The sequence below is a fragment of the Strix aluco genome, chromosome 3, assembly GCF_031877795.1.
Source record: "Strix aluco isolate bStrAlu1 chromosome 3, bStrAlu1.hap1, whole genome shotgun sequence".
NCBI classification, from domain to species: domain Eukaryota; kingdom Metazoa; phylum Chordata; class Aves; order Strigiformes; family Strigidae; genus Strix; species Strix aluco.
Window position 1 is genome coordinate 37,183,604 of NC_133933.1, and position 23,000 is coordinate 37,206,603.

General features: G+C 41.9%; 1 protein-coding gene across 5 annotated transcripts in view; it reads right to left on the minus strand.

The window, feature by feature from the left end:
- Window positions 1–23,000, minus strand: part of DAAM2 (dishevelled associated activator of morphogenesis 2) — a 236,526-nt gene that overhangs the window by 17,642 nt on the left and 195,884 nt on the right. For all 5 annotated transcript variants that reach the window (XM_074818119.1, XM_074818122.1, XM_074818117.1 and 2 more), the window contains 7 exons: window positions 18,721–18,827; window positions 10,232–10,316; window positions 8,575–8,681; window positions 7,767–7,855; window positions 6,828–6,996; window positions 4,927–5,034; window positions 3,392–3,452 (listed from right to left, as the gene is read on the minus strand). In XM_074818119.1, coding sequence (XP_074674220.1) covers window positions 3,392–3,452; window positions 4,927–5,034; window positions 6,828–6,996; window positions 7,767–7,855; window positions 8,575–8,681; window positions 10,232–10,316; window positions 18,721–18,827 — 726 coding nt within the window. The remainder of the gene's footprint in view (window positions 1–3,391; window positions 3,453–4,926; window positions 5,035–6,827; window positions 6,997–7,766; window positions 7,856–8,574; window positions 8,682–10,231; window positions 10,317–18,720; window positions 18,828–23,000) is intronic.

Genomic DNA, 23,000 nt, shown 5'->3' on the forward strand with positions numbered 1-23,000 from the left:
CAAGTTACAGTCTGACCCTGTGTTCCCTTTGGAAAAAATATTTTTGTGCTGGCTGCAACTCCATCGACATGCATGTTTGGTGCTTTCTGTTACTGGTCATTAAAATACTGGTTCACAGAGTGAAATGGGTAGGTTTATAAGCATCTATGCTGAGAAACTCCTTGTGATTTGCTCCACAGTGCTGCAGAATGCAACTTTGGCCATCAACAATCTAAAATCAGATATGATATATCTTCTGGTCTGATGTGAGTTGGAAAGAGAATGTAACCACTACGAGGAAAGGCCATAAGGCAGAAAATGTGTAGGAAAAGCAATGAGCAGGTGGCTGGAGAAAAGTCCACAATAAAGAAGTGCTACTTCCCCTGCCTTATATTACATCCTATTCTCCACTGGTTTTCCTAACACATCACAAGAAACGGTCCCAGGAGCACTACTCAGTTACATCACTTTGCAATGAATTGTCTCTATGTTACAATCACTTGGAATTGGACCTTACAAGTACAGGAAATATCACTTCACATGCTTCTAAGAACTATGCATTCTTTTTTTTCAGCCATTCTTTTCTATCCTAAATTTTAAGCTAATTTTAGCTGAAAGTTGCTCTACCCCCTCCCCAAGCAGGTGACTATAACAGTTCTGTCATCTTACTCACTGTTGAAAGCTATGGCATTTGGGACTGTTACTGCAGAACAATGTTTTTCAAGGTAAAATTAAGATTAGGTGGTCTGCCCTTCAATTTCAAATTCAGTCCTTCCCTGCAGAATAATTCTTCCAAAATAAATAAATAAAAAAAACACCACACAAGTAACCAGCAAGAGTATGTAATCAGCCCAAGAACAATGCCAGAGAATAAGACACTGCTCTGTATCTTCCAGAAGTGGTATATACTAGTCATAACAGCACAACAGGAGAAGCTAACACTGCTCCTGGTGGGCTGGACTGATGGTTCTCTAGAGAGATGAAACGATTCAGCCATGGCAGCGGTTTCTCAAGCAGTGGCTATGATCTCCTTGCTGTGTGAGAGAAGGGCTCTGCTGACAGAATTCACTTCCTGATTTGGAGAAGACCAAGAACTACTTAGCTATCCTTCTGGGAGCATCCCACATAAAGACAGTTGCATGAATGTCTTAAAAATAAATAGGTCTTATTTTTACAAAGAAGCTGAAGGTCCAGGAAGGCAAAGGGTTAGTAGTACCTTTAAGAACATCTGACTGTGAAACTATTTTTAGCTTTCAATTCTTAAGGGGCCTTGAAGAAACTTCTCAGTCACTGGAGCCAAGGTTGTGGTGAGAACACACTGGAATGGAATCAAGAATCACACCTTCCCCTCCTCCCTCTTCCACCTGACAGTGATCTTCTATTGTTGCTACAGTGCTGCTTTTTGCACACCAGAAAACCACGAATTGAGCAAGCACACTGGGAGGTGCTGGCAGCCTCAGATGAAAAACACCATGGCAGGGAAAAGACTGAGAGAGGAAGATGGTGATTGAATGGGAAGAAAAGGTTGCCCATGGAACTCATGTATGGGAAAGAGAAGAAAAACTGTCTGTAAAGGCAAAAGGACTTATAACCCAATCACAGAAAGCAAAACAGAAGTAGGTACACACATTCAATGGGGGGGAGTTGTCTGTCCCAGCCAAAACTGGGACTCTCCACGTCATGAACTCCGTGTCAGCCTTCCCTTTGCAGGTACTTTTAATTCCCAAACACTGCACTCCATATATGCAACGGTATCTCTTCTCATTGCTGCGTTCTCTCTTACTCCAACAATCCAGAAATAAGGTTTGGGAAGTTTGGTATTTTTCATGGGAGGATCACTGGCTAATTACATGATGAACTGCTGGAGTCAGCCAGACAGCCTGGGGGCCACTGACAGGACAAAGATCCCTTCCTCTGCACCCAGAGCCAAACCAAACTCCAGCCAGGTGAAAGGAGAATGAAATCATCACTGGCTGTCCCACTGTGGATGAGAAGGACTGGAGGGTCCTGTGTTAGTTCCTTGTAGATAGGTAATCCTTGCACAGAAACTACCCAGTGCAATTCCCAGCAGTCCCAGTTCAGAATGCTCCCCATCTGGAATGCTCCACTAGCATTAAACTGAAATTAGTTGAAAAAGACAAGTGAAATATCCTGAAGACAGAGGGACACTGAAAAGTGTGGCTAATAAAACCCTGTTTGAAAGGGCAAAGAACAGCTAAACATGGCAGGGGCCTTCTTGAATTCCAGAGACCTCTGCCTTGTCTCTCAGCACTGCCCTCGCCTCAGTCAGGAAAGAGATGCCAGCACCGACCTGAATGTAGGATTTTGTTCTTATACTTGCAGGAAGAGAGAATGACGTTCTTAGGGTCAGAATATGTTTATCTGTGCAGATGATGGGAGACATTAAAGGACAGAGACAATAGAGTGACTGTAGCCTTTAATCTTTACTTTTTCAGCTGCTGTACAAACACTAACTTGCTGTTCCTCACATCAGCCTTTGTGAGAGGTAGTTATTTGTAGCTGCCATTTCACAGAGGAGGCAAACACATGGGGTTGTTCAAAGCCACACACATATGTCAACCGCATAAGCAAGAGGCAAACATGAGAGTTCCTACCTCCTGCCACTGAACACGGTGTCCTGCTCTGTGCTCTCCTGCCTCAGGAAGGCTGGAAGCTTTCCTCAGGAACAAACCCAACACATAACTAAAGGAGGCTTCCAGGTGGGGAAACCACAGCTGACACAGGAACTTGTGGCTCCAGGGATCATTTATGCCCATCCCTCATCTTTAACTCTTACAATTCAGTACACACAACTGCATCAATGCACCATTTGTACTGTTCTCTGTTGAGATGGAAGGCTCTGAACTACCTAAGTACAAAATGAACACGGGCAACCTAAGTCCAGCTTAAAAGGCTTTCATTAATAGCAGGAAAAAACGCCGTTGTTGTTTTGCTTGCCATCTCAGCTCCCTCATCTTTAACTACTCTATCTTTTCCTTTGCCTTCACAAGGAGTGCTTAGGATAGGTTAGGGTTGCATATAACAATGCACTACCTGTTTATTACTACTCCAAGAGCCATGTGAAACACTTGTTCAGCAGCCAGTCATCCCTCAGTAAGAAAGAGCAAGAATTTTATTTCTTCTTTCAGTCCATGCCATTTATCAAACTGTCCTTTTACTTTCCAGGCTGAGATCAAACAAGCTTTTCATTAGGCTTAAGTCTGCTAAGATCATCAGCAGGAGCTCCACATGAGAAGCTTTTATTTGTTTTTTCTTGGTTAATGCATTCTGGAATGGAACGGAAAGGAACGGAAAAAGAAAGTCCACTTTCTCTTATCATAAAATATATAGTGCCCCTGATTCTGAGTGAGATATTTTAAGTATGGTGCGTTGGAAACCTTCAGATACTTACAGCTTCAACAGCTTTCAATCCGGTCTTTATGTTGTTGACTTCCTTCTCCAGCTCTACCAGGCTGCACAGGAGACAGACACAGAGCAGATAAAACAAAAAGAGCAGTGTTACACAGGAATACAGGAACTGTGCACAGAACAGACCATTGGCCCATCAAGTCTGGTATCCAGCCTCTGGCACCAGCCACATCAGATGATTAGAAATGAGGGGAAGGGGGTCTGGTAATGCTCTGTGTTGCTTTTTGTACAAGATGTAAGATGAGGCAGACCCTGCTTGCCTGTGGTCACATCAGAGATTATGATTTTCCTGGGAAAAAGAGGGGGGGGGTTGCCCTCAGAACATCTGCCCTGTGAGTTGAGTCTAATCCTCCAGCAAGGAGTAAATGCCACACGGCCAGCTTGCAATAGTCAGTTGACACATAAGCAAGGAACCCAACTTTAGCACACACATTACTGGGGTCTCAGATTATCTCTACATATGATTCTTGAACCACTTAACTACTAAATCCTCTTTAGCAGGACATTTATATGTGATTTCTGTCTTCCTCACAGTCCAAACATTGTTTTTTCCATCTGCTTTTCTACCATATGGTAGTCCTTGCAAGCTTACATTGTAACTGAGCATGTAACTCTACTGTTAATATTAATACATGCTTCCCTAGACAAAAGGGTTGTACTGGATTTCTGCTCATCCTCTACAAACAAGAAGTTTTTTTCCTAGGACCTGTATGAAAAAAACGACTTTTCATTTCCAGGTAACTAGTTAGTACCTATTTGTAAGTCAGCAGGCATCTCCTCCAAGTATTTGGTGAGTAGTAGTTTACATCTCAAAACCACCATTAAAGCCTTAATAAATGCCTTTACGTGTGAACCTACATTTATTTTTTACTTGTCTTTCATTAGCTGGAGTAGTTCCCTATACAAAGAAGCATGACTGGGCAAATAATATGCCAAGGTATTTTCAAGCAGTGCTTTGGAAAGAAAAAAAATGCTAGTATTTTGGGAGATGGCTTATGTATTCATTTTCTACAAACACCTACAGAAATAGAAAAAAAAATCATTGAAATTTGTGCAAAAAGTATGATGCTTTCCACAGTTCTGTGCAAGATTGATTTGTGCAAAAGTTTGAACAATCTTCCTGAAAAGGGCTTACTATAGCCTCTGTGCCTAACTGACTCTGCCTTAGAAACAAACCTTCAATTATCCAGAAGAAATAGCATGTGACTTAAATGAACAACCATAGAATATGGTGAGTGAATTACAAACACCAACCAGTCCAGTTACAATGTCTGATTCAGAAATAAAGTAGATATAGGCACATCTGAGAAAAGCTGTCAATTTAGTTATCTACAAATTTTGGACCAAAATTCTCTGTTATTGTACATCTGAATAACATCAATGATGTGAGCAAAGGAATTTCAGCTGTAAGGCTGGTCATGAGTTTAGAAGGTATCAGTGAAAAAACTGCTTATCATTAAGTTAACAGAAATCACTGGGAACTCCAGCTCTGGCAACAAGCAATAGCACCAGACTTACTTGACTTTTGCTGCTTCTGGAAGATGCTGCAACTCAGACTGAATATCTAGGATATCTGGATAATTCTTCTCAAAGATCATAATTAAGTAGTGCAACAGTGTAATGTTCCTAAAAAAAGAGAGAAGGGAAAAATGAGAAGGAAGATGGTGGTGAGAAGGAAGAGGATGGTGGGAGGATTATGACAAATCAGTGGAAAATATTTGGGTAGGAAATGTGCTTGAATGAACAAAACAAACAATATATCAGCAGTTAGCAGCTCTGTTATTGAAAGAAAAGTATCACAGACTGAAATGAATTAGCCCTTTTATGAACCATCCTTTGTAAAACCTCAAGCAATATATTCTGCCTTGATTTATTCTGGAAGCACTAGCATGCTTCCATCCATCTGTGTAGATGGTGTAACAGAAAATTGTGTAACACAGTATACTATTTGCCCCCAGATACTTCAGAGAATAAACAACTAAGAGTACTAAAGTGACATTAACTTGTAAGGGAGAAGCAAGTTGTCCCCAGAGGCAATGTGGAAAAAAACCTAAAGAGTTAACTAAGAAGAGGAAAAGGTTCTTGAACATTGAAGAAGTTGCAAAGAAAACTCCTACAGTAATGAAAAAGCTATACTTGTGAGTAGTGGTCAGGTTCACTACTACAAAAGCAGTGGTGGCTCAAGTAAGAGTGGATAGAAATGAAATGTATGTGAGATGCAGGAGAAAGTTTAAGAAGATTAAGAAGATTACGTAAATGATGAATTTTGCATCAGTGCATTTTGCATGTAGAGAGAACTGCCACCCGTTACAGCTGCTTGAGGTGGGTATTATGTGGTTAACTGACAAGCAAGACAGCAGATGGCTGCTGCTTCACACAGACTGAAGCCTGGGAGCTGGGAACTGGTTGAGAGAACAGAATCTGCACAGGACATTTAATATATGGGAAATCAAGCCAAGCTACATTAAGGCAAAAAAGTGTTCAACACTAGCTACACAAGTGTTAGCCTTGGAATATAGAAAGGACATTGTGGTAGTCAAAACAGAGCTCTGTTAGTTCAAACTCTATTAGGTAGGGATGAATTTCCTATGGCTTCTTACTGCCATTATTCATTCTGTCACAGCCTTAAGTCATTTCACCACAATTATGGTCTCAGAAGGTCTCATAAGTCAAGGAAGGTACGAGTTAGTAAGAACCAGTATAGGAGATCTCTAAGGAAAACCTTAGTACTTCTGGAACCCAAAAGTGGTATTCTCTCCCCAGTCACAGCTGGATTAATTTCCAGAACCAGTGTGGGGATGCAGGGCAAAACATGGGTAGCACTACAAAGACCTGCAGCCCATGTCCATAAACAGTAAGCTCCACCTTCCCAAAACCAGCTATTTTCCTTAACTGTTCTAGATACAACCAGGCTCAGTCTCTCTGAGCTATGCCTTGTGGTTCCATTACTGGTGTAGGTAGAGAGCCAGTTTATGACAGTCCTGCATCAGAAACATATGTCATGTTTCACAGGAGACATAAAACTGTGGTCAGAGTATTTGTGTTTTCTTTTTTGCAAAACCATGGCCATAAAACTTTGGTATAAAGGGCAAATTCCATAGAAATCCTCCTCCCTGACAAACTTATTTCAGTTCTTTGTGAAATACTACATTTTGTCATCTTTACATAGTGTTGCAGAAACACAATCCAACAACAGATGTGCATTATCCAGAGAAACAGCAGAATTTGAGTGCTCTGTTAATAGCTGGTCTTAACTGCTGCAGGATCCTTTAGCATAAAAAGCACTACTTAAATGCCAAATAAGAGATTATTTTAAATGGTCTACAGAGCTAAAAACAAACAAAACCCACATTGATTACTATGATAAGAGATGCAACAGCACAGTAACTAATTAATTAACTTACAGCCTTCTAGCCTACCTGTCTATGCTGGATTTGGTGTCTGCAATTTTGTTCAGGCTGGAAACTTTGAAGCCATAAGCACTTCCCCTTTGGCCCTTGTTCATATAATTCCCAAAGGCCAGAACAACCTCCAGAAGCTGCCTCAAGCGCTTGCTTCGGATGAGTTCTTTGGATGCCAGAAGAATGGCTTGAAAAGAGAAAAAAAAAAAAAACAGAACAGGTTATTGCACAGTGGCTGTTTTTAACATGCTTGGGCCCATAATTTGAAGTACCCTAAAATTCTCATCTGACTATTGCCCAGCAAATACTGCAACACAGTCTGTGTGTGTACTGTCCTTCCCACACCCCCATGCCCAAAACCAGGACAACTGGAAGGAAGATGCACTACATGTAGCCTGTAGGATGCTCCTCAGAGCCCAGGAGCAAGACTGTTCTGAACCTCACACTCTAAAAACATAGCGAGAACAGGGAGGAGGCTTGAGCTCATCTGAAAATGCAGAGTAGAATACACTCACCTTTTCTCTGTGATAACCACAGATGTGGCACGGAAGCCGTACACCGCCCCCCCCTCCTTGTAAATTACACATTCCCAGAATACCACCATCCTAAGGCATCTATTCTAACTGCCCCATGGAGAGGGAAGGTGCAAGGACTTGAGGGTGAGAAGGGAAGGCTGACCTGCACAGAAAGACTATGAAAGCTTTTGGCAGCTCAGGACAGCCTGGTTGCACACCGTGACACCTGTCAGGTCATATTTACAGTTCAACAGTCATGAAATTAATAAAGTCCATGGGTGCAAGAAGAGTGTCACAGAATTCATTTCTTAGCACATGACATGCCTTGGACTCACTGGTTCTATAACCATAACACACATGTAGCAGCACCTCCTTTGAAGACAAGCCTCTCTTGACCTTCCCTGCCCCTCTATCCAACTCTTAGCAAGAGCTTTAACCATACCTTCCACTTTTGGTTTTGCTTCTGCCAGCCTTTCTGGAAACTTCTTCTTAAAGAATAATGCTTGCAGCCGCTGCTGATAGTGGTCAATCCTGCATGAAGGTAGAGGAAAGCCAACACTGAACTGGAACTGTATTTTGAAGCCCAGGGCCAGTATGGTACTTACATAATCTAATGGTTGGATGTTGAGTCCCATAAGGCCTATACATGGGATTACGGACATAGCTCGGACATCTAACACTACATAATCAACCTTGTTATGAAAATGGACGACCTCAAGGCATGTTTTGATCACAACTGAAAAGGAGCTGAAAGAATTCCCATTACTCTCGAAATACACGAGTCATGGGAGACGCCAGCTGCATCTCAATTAGCAGAACAAGATGTTAATCCTGATCAGGGATGTAGCAAAGTTGGAACAAGAAAGAAGGTCAGAGCATGACAAGATGGGATAGCTGAATGGAAAAAGGGATCTGTATGAAATCCTGACCCCTGGCTACACTACATCTAATAGCTGGACCTGAATTCCTTTTTGGGTGAACAAGTTTAGGCAGAGGAGGCAGATTTCTGCTTGTCATCAGGGGAATGGTCCTTAAATGACAGCATGGAGAGTGCTTACCATCAATAAAAAGTTTGTGTAATAAACGGAAACATTTGTAACATTTGTGGGCTTCTGGCAAATGCGGGGTATAATGCTGGCCCACAATCTCTTGCACATTCCCACTCAGTGCCAGATGATCCATTTTCAATAACAATTACAGCTGCTTCCAAGAAGCCCTGTGTGCACTTTCCCATAACGTATCAAACAGACCTGCTCATTTCAAAGAGGAAACGATCCGCCCGGGCCATGCGCTCAATTTCGTGTTTATGCTCCTCCAGCAGGTCAGTATCGCTCTTTTCAGGAACAAACTTCAGCAGCTAGAGTGACAGACACAAACCAAACACCGAGATGAGAGACCCAGGGAAAAGGAGAGGGGAACAGAGAGGCACAAACAAACCCTGACGGGGAGAGAGAGAGCACCCCCGAATTTCTCTGCTGCCATGGGGAAGCATTACATTGATTCAGCCGTGTGACCTTAACTTTAAAAAAGTGCAGCTGTGGCTACAAAACTGACCTTTTTTAAACCTTTGCTTGCTGTTCTGTCTTTATCCCTCACTGACCCCAACAGCTTAATTTTTAATTCTATGGGGAATTTCCCATTTCTAAATCCTAAAGGCCAAGTGCTACTGCAACTTACCCAAGGGGAAGTACAGAGAGAACTTTGATTCCCACAGCATTACTTGAAGTTTAGATTGGTGCAAACAAGAGCAGGATGTGTCCCACTCAGTGTGAAGTACCCATCGTGCCTATCCTAGAGTACACACAAAGCCTCATCTATCTCTCTCGGGTCTGCCCTACTCTGCTGAAACAATAAACAATAACCAAGCGCCTGGATATGTGCCTGACACTGGCTTCTATTCATATGCTGACCTTAAAAGCTCATACTTTGACAGATTTTTGACATATCTGGTGGTAGTTGTGCTCTAGTATGGTTATATATATTACCATGCACATAGCCTCAGCTCACACCCACCACTTTTTAATATTTTATCCCACTCCCCAAAAATGTGATATTCAAAGGTGTAGAGCATCAGAAGCTTGCAGCGATGTCTCGAGCAGCTGTGAGCATTCAGATAATGTGATAAGTAGGCTATAAATTTCCAAAATGGAAAAGCTTTTTGTACACAATTAAATACTGTGACTGCACACAAATAAGGAATCACATTTATTAGGCAGTTCAGAATTATAACATTTTGCACACTACTAAGGAATTTTATCATACGCATCTTTGGTTAAAGCACCATCTTTCACCCTCTATAAATGGGGGAGATTGGGCAGTGGCGGTTCAAGTTGAGTTTTTTTTCCATATAAGCTACACATTGAACCAACTGCAGGAAACAAAAGTCCCTGACTCCTTTTTTAACCATTCTAGTTAGAATGCGAGATCCCTTCTAGTACCAGCTCTAACCATTGACCCACATGGCCTGGTTCATGGCATTTCCCAATGGAAAAGCTGCAGACAGAGAAGGGAGGTTAAAAAAGAGAAAAGAAAAAAGAAAATAAGAACAACAACAGAAAAATAATCAGCAGTATAAAAAAGGGATAGGAAAAATTATAGGAAAGTCACAGGTGAGAAGGGATGACAAGAAAGGAAACCTCATACCGACTGTAATAATGCATATTTTGCATCAAGAAGAGAAAAATGTTATGAAATCAACCTGACGCACAGTTACATGAGGGAGGTATATCTGACAACATTGGGAAAGATACTTTTCTCACACTCCCATCTGCAGCTCTGCTGACATGATAGGGGCCAAGTTCAGATCTGCACATATACCAGCAGAGCCAGTACATGTACTTACTTTAGGTGAAAAAAAGGCAGTGAAGGAGTTAAGAATAAGATGTATCTGACTGTAATCTTTCTCACCTGCTCAAGCATATCTTTTGCTAGGTCTTCTTGTTCATCCATCTTCAAGATTGCTTGTCTGATTTCTTCATTAGACAGCTTCAGCCTTTCAACAGTATCAACATTGTACCATTAGTGCAAAGCTTAAGTGACTCTGACAATTCAGAAAGTAGGAAGCCTAAAAAGCTGCACTAAAAAGGCACAAAAGAACCATAGGAAGCTCTATGATGAAGTTACTATTCTAGAATTGACAGCATTTACATATCCACGTTTCATATCCAATATGAAAAAAGCTCTGAAAACAAGAGCTTATTAATACTATCTGAGGTATTAAAATTACACTCTCCTTCCCACCTACTCCTGTTCATCTGTGTGTAATGAGTAGAGGTCATCAGTCACAATAAAACACAGAATGAATAAAAAAACCTCTCAGGGTCTCCACCTGAAATCCAGGGCAGATCAGGAGGAGTCAAAATCTGTGATTATTGAGAGGTTGTTTGATAGATTACATGAAATGAACTTGGTGGTTCTCAGTGCAGATGTCAACGAAGAAATGCACAAGTGACAAATTCTACTCCACCACCCCCAACCTATAGCACCCTCATCAGTCATTTCAGGAGACCAAATGAACCATAAAGGAAAGGCCATCTGCAAGAAAATCTCAATTTTGGGCCTGAAACAGAAAAGTGTGAAAAGAAATATTTGAGGAGTGAAGTTTGCAGTCTCCATGGACCTTTTACAATCAATATAATTAATTAACATCAGAAAGAGAAAATGCAAATATAAATGACAGACTGATGCATGAGGCAGAATGTTTATGTTTTCCGTGCGAAGAAATTCCATGTTGAAATTTCACATTGCTATTGACATTTGGATAGAATCATATTTTTGGAACTAGGTAAAAGCAAAAGAAAGAGCTTTATTTTTACAGACAGGAAATATTACTAAATCTAAGACAATTAAAACATTTTAATATTGCCCAATATAGCCAACAGCTGGAAACTAAAATATGAATCAGCAGACATTCAAAAACTTTTAAATATTACAGGTCTGAACTAATTGCTCTCACTCTCTTAGCTGGTCATTGTGTCTGCTTTTGACAAGGAGGGCAAACTGATACCAGCTAAGTAAGGTAAAGCTATTGAACTTCCAGAAAAGCTACATAATTGGGCCACGCTTGGATGAGATATAAGGATTACAAGTTTTACAATGACAAGGCTGGAAACTTTTCACTTTAGGTCATCAGCTTAACTCGGGATCAAAGCAACAAACCTGAGTACATGGGGTTCTGCAGAAAGCTCTACAGTCTCAATCAGAAAAATGAAGGGTTTCTTTTGGCTTTAACAATCACCAATTGTAAAGTCCATGGTTGTGTGACCCTGAACTGATCAAACCCTGTGACCACGTCAAGGCTGAGAAGCATATTGGTCAGTGTGGGCCTGACTCCTAGCAGACACATACACACATGCCCAGACAATTTGGTGCCTGCGGTTTTTGGAAGTGCTACATTTTGTTGGTCACATTCCCTTCAGAGAGCACCTTTACATTTTCTAGAATCTGGAGTCCACAAATTAACTGTCTTGTAACACAGGCACACAGTCTGTCAGAGAGGCCTCAATAAGCCAACCCATGAACACCAGGGTAGGGATTTTTTTGTTGCTACTTTCACTGAGAATAAAAAGAATGAGGGCAGGTTTCATGGATTTTCTATGCAAATAACTTGAGCAATTACTACACTGAGCACCCCATTACACAGTGCAAATACCTCTGTGTGTGTTTGGGGATGCAGTAAACGGGACCAGATAGACAGGTCTAAGGTATGTCAACACAACAGAAGTGTAGCGTGTATTATTGCTGATCTTGCTGTTCCGTCCAGGAGTCCGAGGACTTCAAACTCCAAGCTCCTCTGTTTGCTGCCATTCATCAGCACTAAATACACTTGAAAACATCTTCTGTTCAAAAATAATGGAGAGCCCCAAGGACAGACAGTTATACAAACACTGAGTTCTTGGATGATCCTGTGCCCTGCCATCAGCAGAAAAACATCTGGCTTGAATGGTTTAGCCCACAGCAGAGAGGAGCAGAAATCTTGCCAGCCCCCTGCTGAGAAGCAGTTTAACTTAGTCACTTACAGGCCTGTAACAGGGTCATGGTGCCTGCAGATGTGCATCCTAGATTATTACCAATCCAATTACAAGTACAGAAGGATTTACAGTGAAACAATCTTACTCTTCCAAAGTGGGCCTGTTCCTCTTCTGGGGCAGGAGGCATTTCAAGAGCTGTAAGCAGCAACAGCACAAACCGGGGATCTTCCCACTTAAAAACTGGCTGAATAACTGGCCAAAGAATTGTTAATCAAGTGATTCTTCTTGTATTTTCAAAAGCCATACCCAGCCATGCAGTAGATCTTAAAGATGGCCAGCAGTAACATGAAACAGATGTGCTGCTTTTAAACAGAAACAGGTGAACTGATTAAAGAGGAACCTAAAGCAGATGCGTAAAATCTTTCCATTTAGAACCAAGTAGAGGCATCCCTCAGACCCTAAAATTCATATGGGACAGACAGCAAATCAAAGTGGAATTATGGCCCAAAAATTTACACTACAGAAATTACATTTCAGTATCTATTGGAGAGTCTTCAATGACTTTCTTACAAGCTTTGCAGATCTAGACACTCTTCCTCTAGCTGCTGGAAACAACTCAATTCAGAACAGTATATGATTCAAGCTGTATTCTCTCTGTTTTACACCACCAAATCATGGATCCTGTCATCAGAACTGAGGAAGTAAATGTGACCAGAAGAAAACACGGTGCCCCTTTCCTCAGCTGCAGCACATTCATTCACAGCACACATATTGACTGTTTTTGTTCAACAGCAGCCTAACACTGGTCAGATGAGGAAGGAAAAGGATCTTTACTGAGAATACTCCCTCCTTCTTCCCTCACCCGTACATCTGGTGGCAGCGTATGGAAGTCCAACTGCTTGAGTCATCTTCAAGCAATGTTAAAGCTCAAAAAGTACCAAATAACTTCTGATATGGTACTTAGCCTGCCTCCCTCTATCCCCTCTGGCTTCATAAATAATCTCTATTGACTCTGCAGAGTAATTCATCACTAATCTCCCCAGGACACCTCGGCTGATTTAACACCAGCCTCACTTGCAGACATCAAGTGGTTTATTGTTTCGTCCTCTTGGAGAAAGCCGTCAGCCTGACTCTGAACATGTCTGGGAGACATGTTGGAGTTTTACATCAACTTCCCTTACAGACATCCAGTGCTCACTTATTTTTCCTCCTTAAATATACCCATTGATTTAACTCACTGTAACCTCCCCCCTTTATTCCTCCCTCCCATGGATCAAAGCAGAATACTTGTTGCTCATTAACTATCTCCCCCTCAGAGGAAAAAGTGAGTTACTTCATGGGCTTGTTCCTTGGATCTTGCTTAGCTTTTGAGAAAGAAGCATGCTTGCCCACCACCACAGAACCTGGACTTTTGTTGCAGCTATATTAAGCTCCCATGCCACAGGGATCATAATCTCATTCTTTTTATCTTGAAGGGTATTAATATCATGTATTAAGGCCATTTTCTACTTCAAACTGAACTGAACAACAGCGTTTCCAAAAGATGTGAATAGTAGTAGCTGTGACAGTGAGAGGCACTGACTGATACTTAGCAGCATCCTAAGGCCAGTTTGTATAGCTCACCCAAATCTTAGCTTTTACTGACTGCAGAATTCTCCATCTCCACAACTCATTTCACACAGGCTACTAGTCAATTCACTCCCAAACTTTGTGACCGGGACATAAGCCTTGTCTAACTCCTGAGCTCTCCTAAGACTCTGCAAAACGGCCAAGCTGCAGGCTGTTAAATATCTATGTTTTGGCAATATTCATTGTCACTACCCCATAAAGGCAGGAAAAGGAGATGTCTCTCTCTCTTAGAAGAGGCATTCAGGAGTCAGGCTGGTCTAACTGCATGTTCACTCAGAAGACAGAAAGATGCAGCCACTCTTTTCACATCCTGCCAACTCATCTCATCAATGAAGAAGACAGTGCCTTAACCTTTTGGGGACACCAGCTGGGACATTTTACCAGGTACCTCTTACACCATTGTATCAACATGTGAAAAAATTCATCAATGCCTTTTCAGCACTTCACTGTGAAAGTATTGTGCCAAGTGCATAAAGAATCAGGCTTTTATTTTCTTTTCCTCCTTCAGCAAAAGCTCACAAGTGACCAAACTACTTTGCATTCAAATACTCTCAATTTCCTACCAAGAAGGGTCCGGAGATGGCTGTCTTCCTAAGCCAAGAAGAGCAAAGCATGGCCAAACTTGGGAATCCCCAAATTACAGTGATATTGATGAGGCAGTGGTTCATCTTTTATCACAACCCTACCTACTGCTTCCTAGTTGTGATCTAACACAGGATGGCACTGACTGATATGTTCAGTTTAACCTTGGGGTTTACCATACTCAGAATAGCAGATGAAGCCATTTATTGTGGACCTTAACTTAAAAACAGAAAATCTCTCCAGGAACCCAGAAGGCACTGTTTATTGCCTAGTGTTTTCCAAGGCAGCACACTGAAGAACTGAACTGCTGAGTCCAATGAGGTGTTTCTGTATCAAGATATGATCTGTACTCCAAAATAACAAACTGCATGGAATCTACCTTGAAATAAGGGTGAACACTGTATTGTCACATGGCAGAAAGGCACACGGGGACTGGGGGCACAGCAGAGGCAGCACACGGAGACTGACAGTGGCTGAATAGCTTGTCCTCTTAATGTCTGAACTGAAAGGGTTTAGAAGCACTGAGGAGGCACAATTATGTGAGAGAAATACTTGGTCTCTTTAGTATTCTGGTTGGAAATGCTGCACAAGTCCTTTATCTTCTCCCTTATTGATAGATGTTTGAATTGACAGTCATGAAAGCCACAAACATTTGAAAGAGCTGCTTGCTAGTATCTAGTATCTGTCATATTCACATTTAAAACTATTTTAAGTTATTTTTGTGTAGTCAGATTCTGCTTTCTGCTACTACTGGTTTTATGACATTTTGCTAGCACTCCTGCTGTTTTCAGCCTCTTGAGAGGGTTACTGCTGTCTAGCTGGGCCACAGAAATAACAAACACATCTCAGAAGAACACTGACATAATGATTTTGATGGAATTCATGCAAAATAACTTGCACAAAAATGTTCCATAAGTGTATGTTCAGCTGCCTTCTGAATAATGTGTCTCAGAACTGGACCTCTCCAGAGCATTTCACAGAACAAGACAGTAAACGATACATGTCTGAGACATGTTCTGCAAGGACCATTTTATATTCTGCAAGAACATTTAAAGATATGGTACAACAAAAACACTAGAACAGCAACAGTACTACCCATTACTTAAGTAATGGAGGCAGGGAGAATCCATACTGGTGAGAGAGGTCAGAGAAATTTCCAGCTGCTATGTGAAAGCAGGGAAACACAGGGATCTGGGATGACTCTTCCAGACCACACAAGTCTGACAGTAAATCTTCAGCCTGGTGGAAATTGAAGACATCAGGAAATTCATGAGGGATAGCAGATTTCCAGTGTGACAGAAATAACTGTATGTTGGAAACACCATTAAGAAAGCCAGATTTGAAGCTGGTGGGCGCCTGGACTCACCACAGACAGATGGTTCCATGTCCTGGTTGAATTATGGCCTACTGGAAATACTGTGAGATAAACAGATCTTGTGCCTATTCAAACCTTTACAGTTGGCCTATGGGACAAACTTCATTTTGGGACCATCAGACCATCAGACTCCATTAAACAAGGACAATTACATCCTTCCACTGCAGGAAAACTGAAAGATACTGCTATCAACTAATTGAAATAGAGCTTTTTTTATGAAAATAGAGATGAGAATGGGGAGCAAGGCTTATGAATCTGTTAATTGTCAGCAAAAATCAACTAGCAATTCAATTTTCATCTCTTTTCAGTCTACCATGCTCCAGTCTCTCTGCAAAAGAGAGCAAGAGACATCTATTTCTCACTCTAGCTAGGTTTTGGCTTGTTGGATCATATGAAATATGAGCTCTGCCTGACCCCTTCTAACACCGTGTTAGTAAAACAAAAACATTTGAGTAGTGGAGGGAAAGAAAACCCAACCCATGGAGCTATTTTACTTTAAAGGACACGACAGTTTAGTGTAAACAAAGGGGGAATAAACTACAGGGATATATGCACAGTAAGAGTCAATTGGAAACAGCTGTTGGCAGATACTATGGCAACCCAAAAGCTGGGGCTGCAGCTCAGGGCTGCACAAACTCTCTTTGTTTGTCACCAGTTTTAAATCCCCTCTCATTGCACATGTGTGCACACCCACATGCACACATGTGTAAGGTGTGCTGCAGGAGCAGCAAGGGCATGGCAGCAGCCAGGGATGATTCAGCTGGGAGCATCTCTCCTTCAGGGTTTAACCTAAAGGAGAAAGAAGTGGCATAATGAAAAAAATCTGCAAAGGGGTCATAAAACCCTTTCAATTATCGTCTGCAGCCCATCCTCCCAACTGCTGTCTTTAGTAATAGAATCATATAAACCCAAAGAGCAGAAAAAGGCATGAATGTACAGGTGCCATTTTAGTTCCCAAAGATTGTTGCTTTTCTAGTTGCATTTAAAAGGGAAGTTTGGGGAGGAATAGCAATCCAGGGCCAAGCTGTAAGGCATTTCTGATATCCTGGGTGTAAGACTGTTACAAACATTAAATGATCTAAGCCAGTGATAGCTCTGGTGACTGGTGTTTCCCATAGCACAGCACAGTAAAGTTAACAGAACACAACGCAAACTGGAAGGCTCCTTAGGGACAGCGAGATCAGTCTCCAAATCTCTGTCATCCATCTTAGGCCTTCTAACAGTAAGACCAGGATATTTCCTAGTGGAGGAGTTGACAGTCACAAAACCCAGCTTTTCACCTCTGGTTTGAGTCCAGACTAGCAGCTTGAGGTGGATTGGCTTCACAGCACACTTGGAGCAAACACACACTGTGTACCATGAAGTGCAAGGTTCATGCTTCAGTGACACTTTGCTGGAGGCAGCAGAAGGGAAAACAAACTACAGAGACTGTCCTTTCTCTCTCTCACCATTTACAGAGGATTCCCCTCAGGTAAGAATGGGCCAGACTTGCACAGCAGCAGAGGTGAATACTGAAAAACATGTACTGCTGCCATCCATGCTGCTTTTGTTTTGGAGATGGAAGATCTTTACAAATAAGTATCTAGTGTCATACTAAGTCATGGACCACTTTCCTGCATCCTCCTCAACCCAGCCACCTGCACACATTATGTTACCACTTCTAGGAAATGTTCCACCTGCTTACACGAGTTAATCTGAACCCTAGACACAATTTAGCAGGTTTGTCAAACAGCATGAAAATCCTGTTGCCCCTATGCCTCCCCATTCCTCTGCCCCAGCCTGCAGTCAGCTGCCAACACCAGCAAAGACATGTGTTGGCAACTGCTGCAGAGAGAAATGTAAGCCCTTCCTCATTGCTGGTTTGGATGGTGGGGGTCCTGCTGACATGCAGGGTAATGCCACATAAATAGCATAATGAGAGCCTCCATGAGTTTCACTAAGCAATGGAAAGAACTCACTCCAGTCCTGGTGGTCTGGCCGCAGATTTGCTTTTAACTGTTAGCTTGCTAGAGCAGACAAGCAATCACCATCCATATGAACCTGCATTTTCTACTTATCAGCGGAACAGTTTTATTGCTCAGTACTGCCACAGCTTTCCGAGGTTCTGTCTCCAGCCCTACTGTTCCTCCTCTGGTAGGAAAGGAAACTTTCTTAGGTGGATCAGTGTCTGCACAAATTTGGTATTTAGTGACAGACATCCAGCCCAGTACTCATGTTGGTAGAAAGACATGAAAAGCATATAGAGGGCCCAGATGTCACATCAGTTGAAGGCAACAGTCACTGCAGGAGCACGCAAAAGCAACTCCTGGCTATCAGAACTTAATGTACAAATACAAGACCTAGTTCTTGAATATATCTTCTTACATTTACCACTCTTCTCACTGAGAGTCAAAAATGACAAAGATGAACATCACTCTCAGATCTGCTGTATTCCAGGGAGATGCTCAGAGCAACATTTAGAAAGAAACATACAGAACAGAGACAAATGACAGACACAGAACATGGGAGATGTCACTCAAAGTGAGGTGCAAGCACTGCCAAAGAGCTGCTTTCATCTACCCATGAGTACTGATAGTTTTCTGGTGATGAGTCTTGAGATACATCCTGGTGTTTATCTGTTTAACACACAAAATGTGTGTACGAATACATTTATTAAGCAAGCTAACATTTCAGAGAGATATCCTTTTATGACACTGCAAGAGAGGTTTCTCTGAAGCTCTGCAGGTATTAGACAGCAGGTCTAGCTGGGAAAGGAGACATGTCCATTTGTTTAATTCCATCCCCTCTTGCCTCTACATTGACCATGGCATACCCTGTGAGCTAAGGCTTAGCACACTTACTTGGAAAGGAGAATGACACAATTCTGGGCTCTCCGGCCATCAATCACAGAGAGCTCTTTCACCTTTCGTGTGGAGAGGTAAAGGTCTTCTGTTGAACCCATCTCTTTCTGCATATAATTCAAAAGGGAGGGAAAACAATCAGTATTATATTTCTCATGCAAGACTGAAAGACTTAGCTGAGTGTAATGAACAAAACCCATTCCAACCTGGGAAAATCCACCCATGCAGTGAGAAAAGGAGACAGGAAGGGTGGAAAACAGGTAGGTACATCCTGTATTACTAGACAAACAGAAGTCAATCATTACCACCTATGAGATCATTTTTCCAAATACTGGACCTGATTCTGACCTATCAGAGTCACTCTCCCAACAGTTATGTTAATGTGCAAAACTGGCATGACAGGAAAATCAGGCACATTATGGTAAAGCCCACTGGTGTCACAGTATATCCTTCAGCAGATGCCTCCTGCAGGGATTACACAGGATTCTTGAAAGGCTACAGAGCAATCAGGAAAAATCCTTCCATTATCTCTTAAGGCTGCCAGTGGACCAATCCAATCCATATTATATGAGAGATGCAAACAGTAGGGCAAGATGGCATTTATCTTATTAAATGTATCTTACTAAATGGTCAACATCTACACCTGAACTAGTCTCTCTTTTTAAAATTAATTAACAACTTTAAACATACAGAAACCACCCTTTTTCAAAGTTTTCTGTATATCCCCATTGCCAAACTCATCACCTGGAAAAAACCTGGAAAATCCCTGTCCAAAATGTTTGTCACAGCACACAGAAAGAAACTATTTGCAAACCCAGTCTGACATCCAGAAATCTTTGTCTCCTTGTCCTGCCTACACACCTGAGTAATGGGATTTGTTTCACTTCCAGAGATTGGCTTTCTGTAGTTCTTCTGAATATCTTTTAACACCATTGCTTAAAGAGAAGTAGAGGTAATATTAAAGGTGTTAATCCTGGATAATAGCTCTCTAGTTACCAACAGAGAAGAGGGAATTGGAAACAGGACAGTTCTTATTTTCCCAGCTAACTGCTGCTAGAACCTCTTCAAAAATGCCTTTCCATGATATCCATATTGTCATGCCTTGACATTTTGAGATTTACCAGTATAAACTAGCTTTGAATGCATCCATCAAATTAGTTACATGACTTCTTTCTTAGGTCATAACAGCAAGCACGCTGAGTCAGATCAAAAGGTCCATCTACCCCAGTATCCTGTCCCTGAGAGTGGTCAACAGCAGATACACAAGGAAAAGTGTAAGATCACAGCAAGCAGTGGTGTTCACAGAAGTCATTCCCAGGACTCAAGGTTCTGCAGTTCAAGGCGTACTTATATTAGCACAACTAATCTGCTCCAGAGATTTTGACACCCAAGTATTTCAGAGTTAAATGTAAATCATAGATTCATATTGCTAGTTGTCATTTGAGTTCTTGGTACAATCAGCTACAACGAGCCTCTGTTGTTCCTGGATATACAAAGGATTCATACAACCATGTCCAAATGTGCTGCAATGAGCCATCACCAATACTGAGTGGCATTTATAAACAGGTACAATGCACCAGCTGAAGACGTGCACACAATACTTCTGCTGGATGTGCCCAAAGTGGCTAGCTTGGCCGAAAAAAATTGCAACGTTACTCAATACATCAGATAGTGTTTCCAGAAAAGGAAAAATTGGGCATTGGGCAAGTTTATTATTTCTGAGACAATAACGAACAATAGCAAAAAGCAGGGCACTACCAGTATAATACGGCATGTAGAGATGTCAAAGCTTTCCTGAGTTTCCTCAGTTTGTGAGGAGGAAGACAGAAGAACGGGAAGATAGGCAGCTGTTGAAGGTGACAAAGCTACTTGGTCTATGCTCTCGGTTTAAAAGCTTCACTGTCCCTCACTAGCTAAAGTTTGCAGACAAGGACACCTGCTTAGCGTTAACCAGCACCCATCCCAAGGACAAAGACAAATTGTTTCAGGGTTTGGCAGTGTATGTGGAGTGGGCGTTTAGACAGTTTCCCCTAAAGCCATGCAGCAGGGATTTGTATAATAGTCTCCATGCCATTTCCAATTTCCCAACCCACAAGGTTCAACACAGATGAATAATTTGAACTATTCAGATGTGGCTCACTCCTTGGTCATAAGGAGTGGACTAGTCTCATCTAAAAATATATTCTCTTCAACTCATATTGAGGAGATATTTATAGATACTTGGAGTTGTGTGTAAGCAAAAGCAGATGAAGCCTCAGGTTTTTCCAAAGCCAGATTGCAAGTTTAGTTGAGGGAAAACAGATTGCGTATGGCCTATCTGCATTTTCTTAGACACAGAAAAAGACGAGCAAGGGGGCAGCAGTGATTAGCTTTTGTGAGATAGGCCAAGCACACAAAGCAAGAATAGTTGGAGCTGTTATCAACCTGACACACAGGATCCCTAAGTTTTATTCCATCAATCTTTACCAACTTTCCATCTGGGTGTGAGAGACTGAAATGCCCTATGACTGCCTCAAAGCTTGCTTGTGTCTGTGCAAACCTCCAAGAGAAGCTGCTGCGGCCTGTGAATTGGTCTGGGGGATGTCGCCCAGAGAAGCGGGAGTGTATTGAAGGATGCATCCCCCCACTTCCTCGCGGTTGCATTGTCCGGACTCTTTAGACAAGCCTCAAAGGGGCAGAGGTGTGCTGAGTTGCCCCATCCTGTAGCCATTTGTGGCCCTATTGTGTAGGCCAGACCCCATACATGCATTGCTAGTAAACTGACAAGAGGCAAAGGTTCCTGCCCTGAAGCCAGATGCAACAAAACCTGTTGGACCAGAGAAAAAAAAAATTAAAGGCGAGCAGATATGTCAATCAGCAGATACGATGAACTTAAAAATGCAGCAGAAAATTTTCTCATTGTGCATCTACCACTGAAGCTTGATTTGTGTGCACCCACCACCGAAGAACTGAAGACTGAGGACCAACGGGACGCCGCTGGATCCATAGTGGTGACTATTCTTGCAGCCCTATCCTGCATCCTTGCTTTATTTCTGCCTTTTCCTTCCATTCTGTCCTATCACTACCCCTCTTCACTTCTTTAATAATAAAAACCTGGTTTGGGTATACGGCATTTGACCTCGTTTGAGTCTTAATCTCGCTCTTGGGATCATATCGAAACCTCCCCCAACATTGGATGGGGACACTGGGATAACATTATGTTATGTGCTTCAAAGAGTATTTCAGATTTGAGACTTGAATTGCAAATTCAAAAATCAACTAAAATTTCAGTACTGGAAAGACTAGACATGTGGAATGTGTTTATCATATTGCTGCCCTGTTTCAAATACAGTTTGATTTTGGTTAGCTGCAAAACTTGTGGTCTGGTACCATGGCAGCACCCTAGGTTCTAGTAATTATCCATACTTTAGGGAACTATTTCTCCCATATTGACTTGTTTCATGGTGTGCACTGCCATGATGAATGCCAGTAAGAGACCCAGAGCCATGTATTAGCCTTACCCAGTGGCAGAGGTCCTGACTAAATTTTCCAAATACAGTTCCCTGAGGGCTCATGGTGAGGACAACTTTCTTCTGAAGCCACCAGAGACATTTGTGATAACATCTGAACAACCCGCTTCCCAAAAGTGTTGCCAAGAATTTTGCTGAAGATGATGAATAAATTGTGAGGTAGCCAGTTTGAAGACATGTGGGCAGTCTGATATCTCTACTTCATCTAAATGCCATTTCAGTCTTGTGCTGAACTTTCTGAGGGCTTTAGCAGTCTGAAATTAAGTAGGCTTTCCTCCAGTCTAATACTTCTGCTCCTCAGCTGGCACAAATCCTTCTGCCCAACCAAAGTTCCTTCCAGTTCTACAGAAAGATTTTCTTTATCAGAAAGTCTGTGGCTAGTGAATACATCTGGAGACTTCAGTACTGTCCAAAGCAGATGGACCACAGACGGAAACAGTTGGAGTGAAGGCTCCTGAGAGCCCCTTTTATTATCTATTAGAGAGACTATTACTTTGGTTAAGGAAGAGTTCATGTTCACTTTCTACTTTGTCTCTGGTCTTTTTCCTCAGGATCATCAAAAAGGGGACTACAGACACCAGCAGAAACCATAGCGAGGTTATAGCAAAATAAAAGAACAGGAACTACTTCCTATCACAGAGCTAATACAACTAAAGGGGTTTTTTGTACCACCTTCCCCACCCAGGAAGCAGAGGTGCAAGGGCATATGAAAGAGTAGCATGAGATGAGTCATGACCCCATAAAGGCATGGTGCAGGTCTTCACCTTCCCA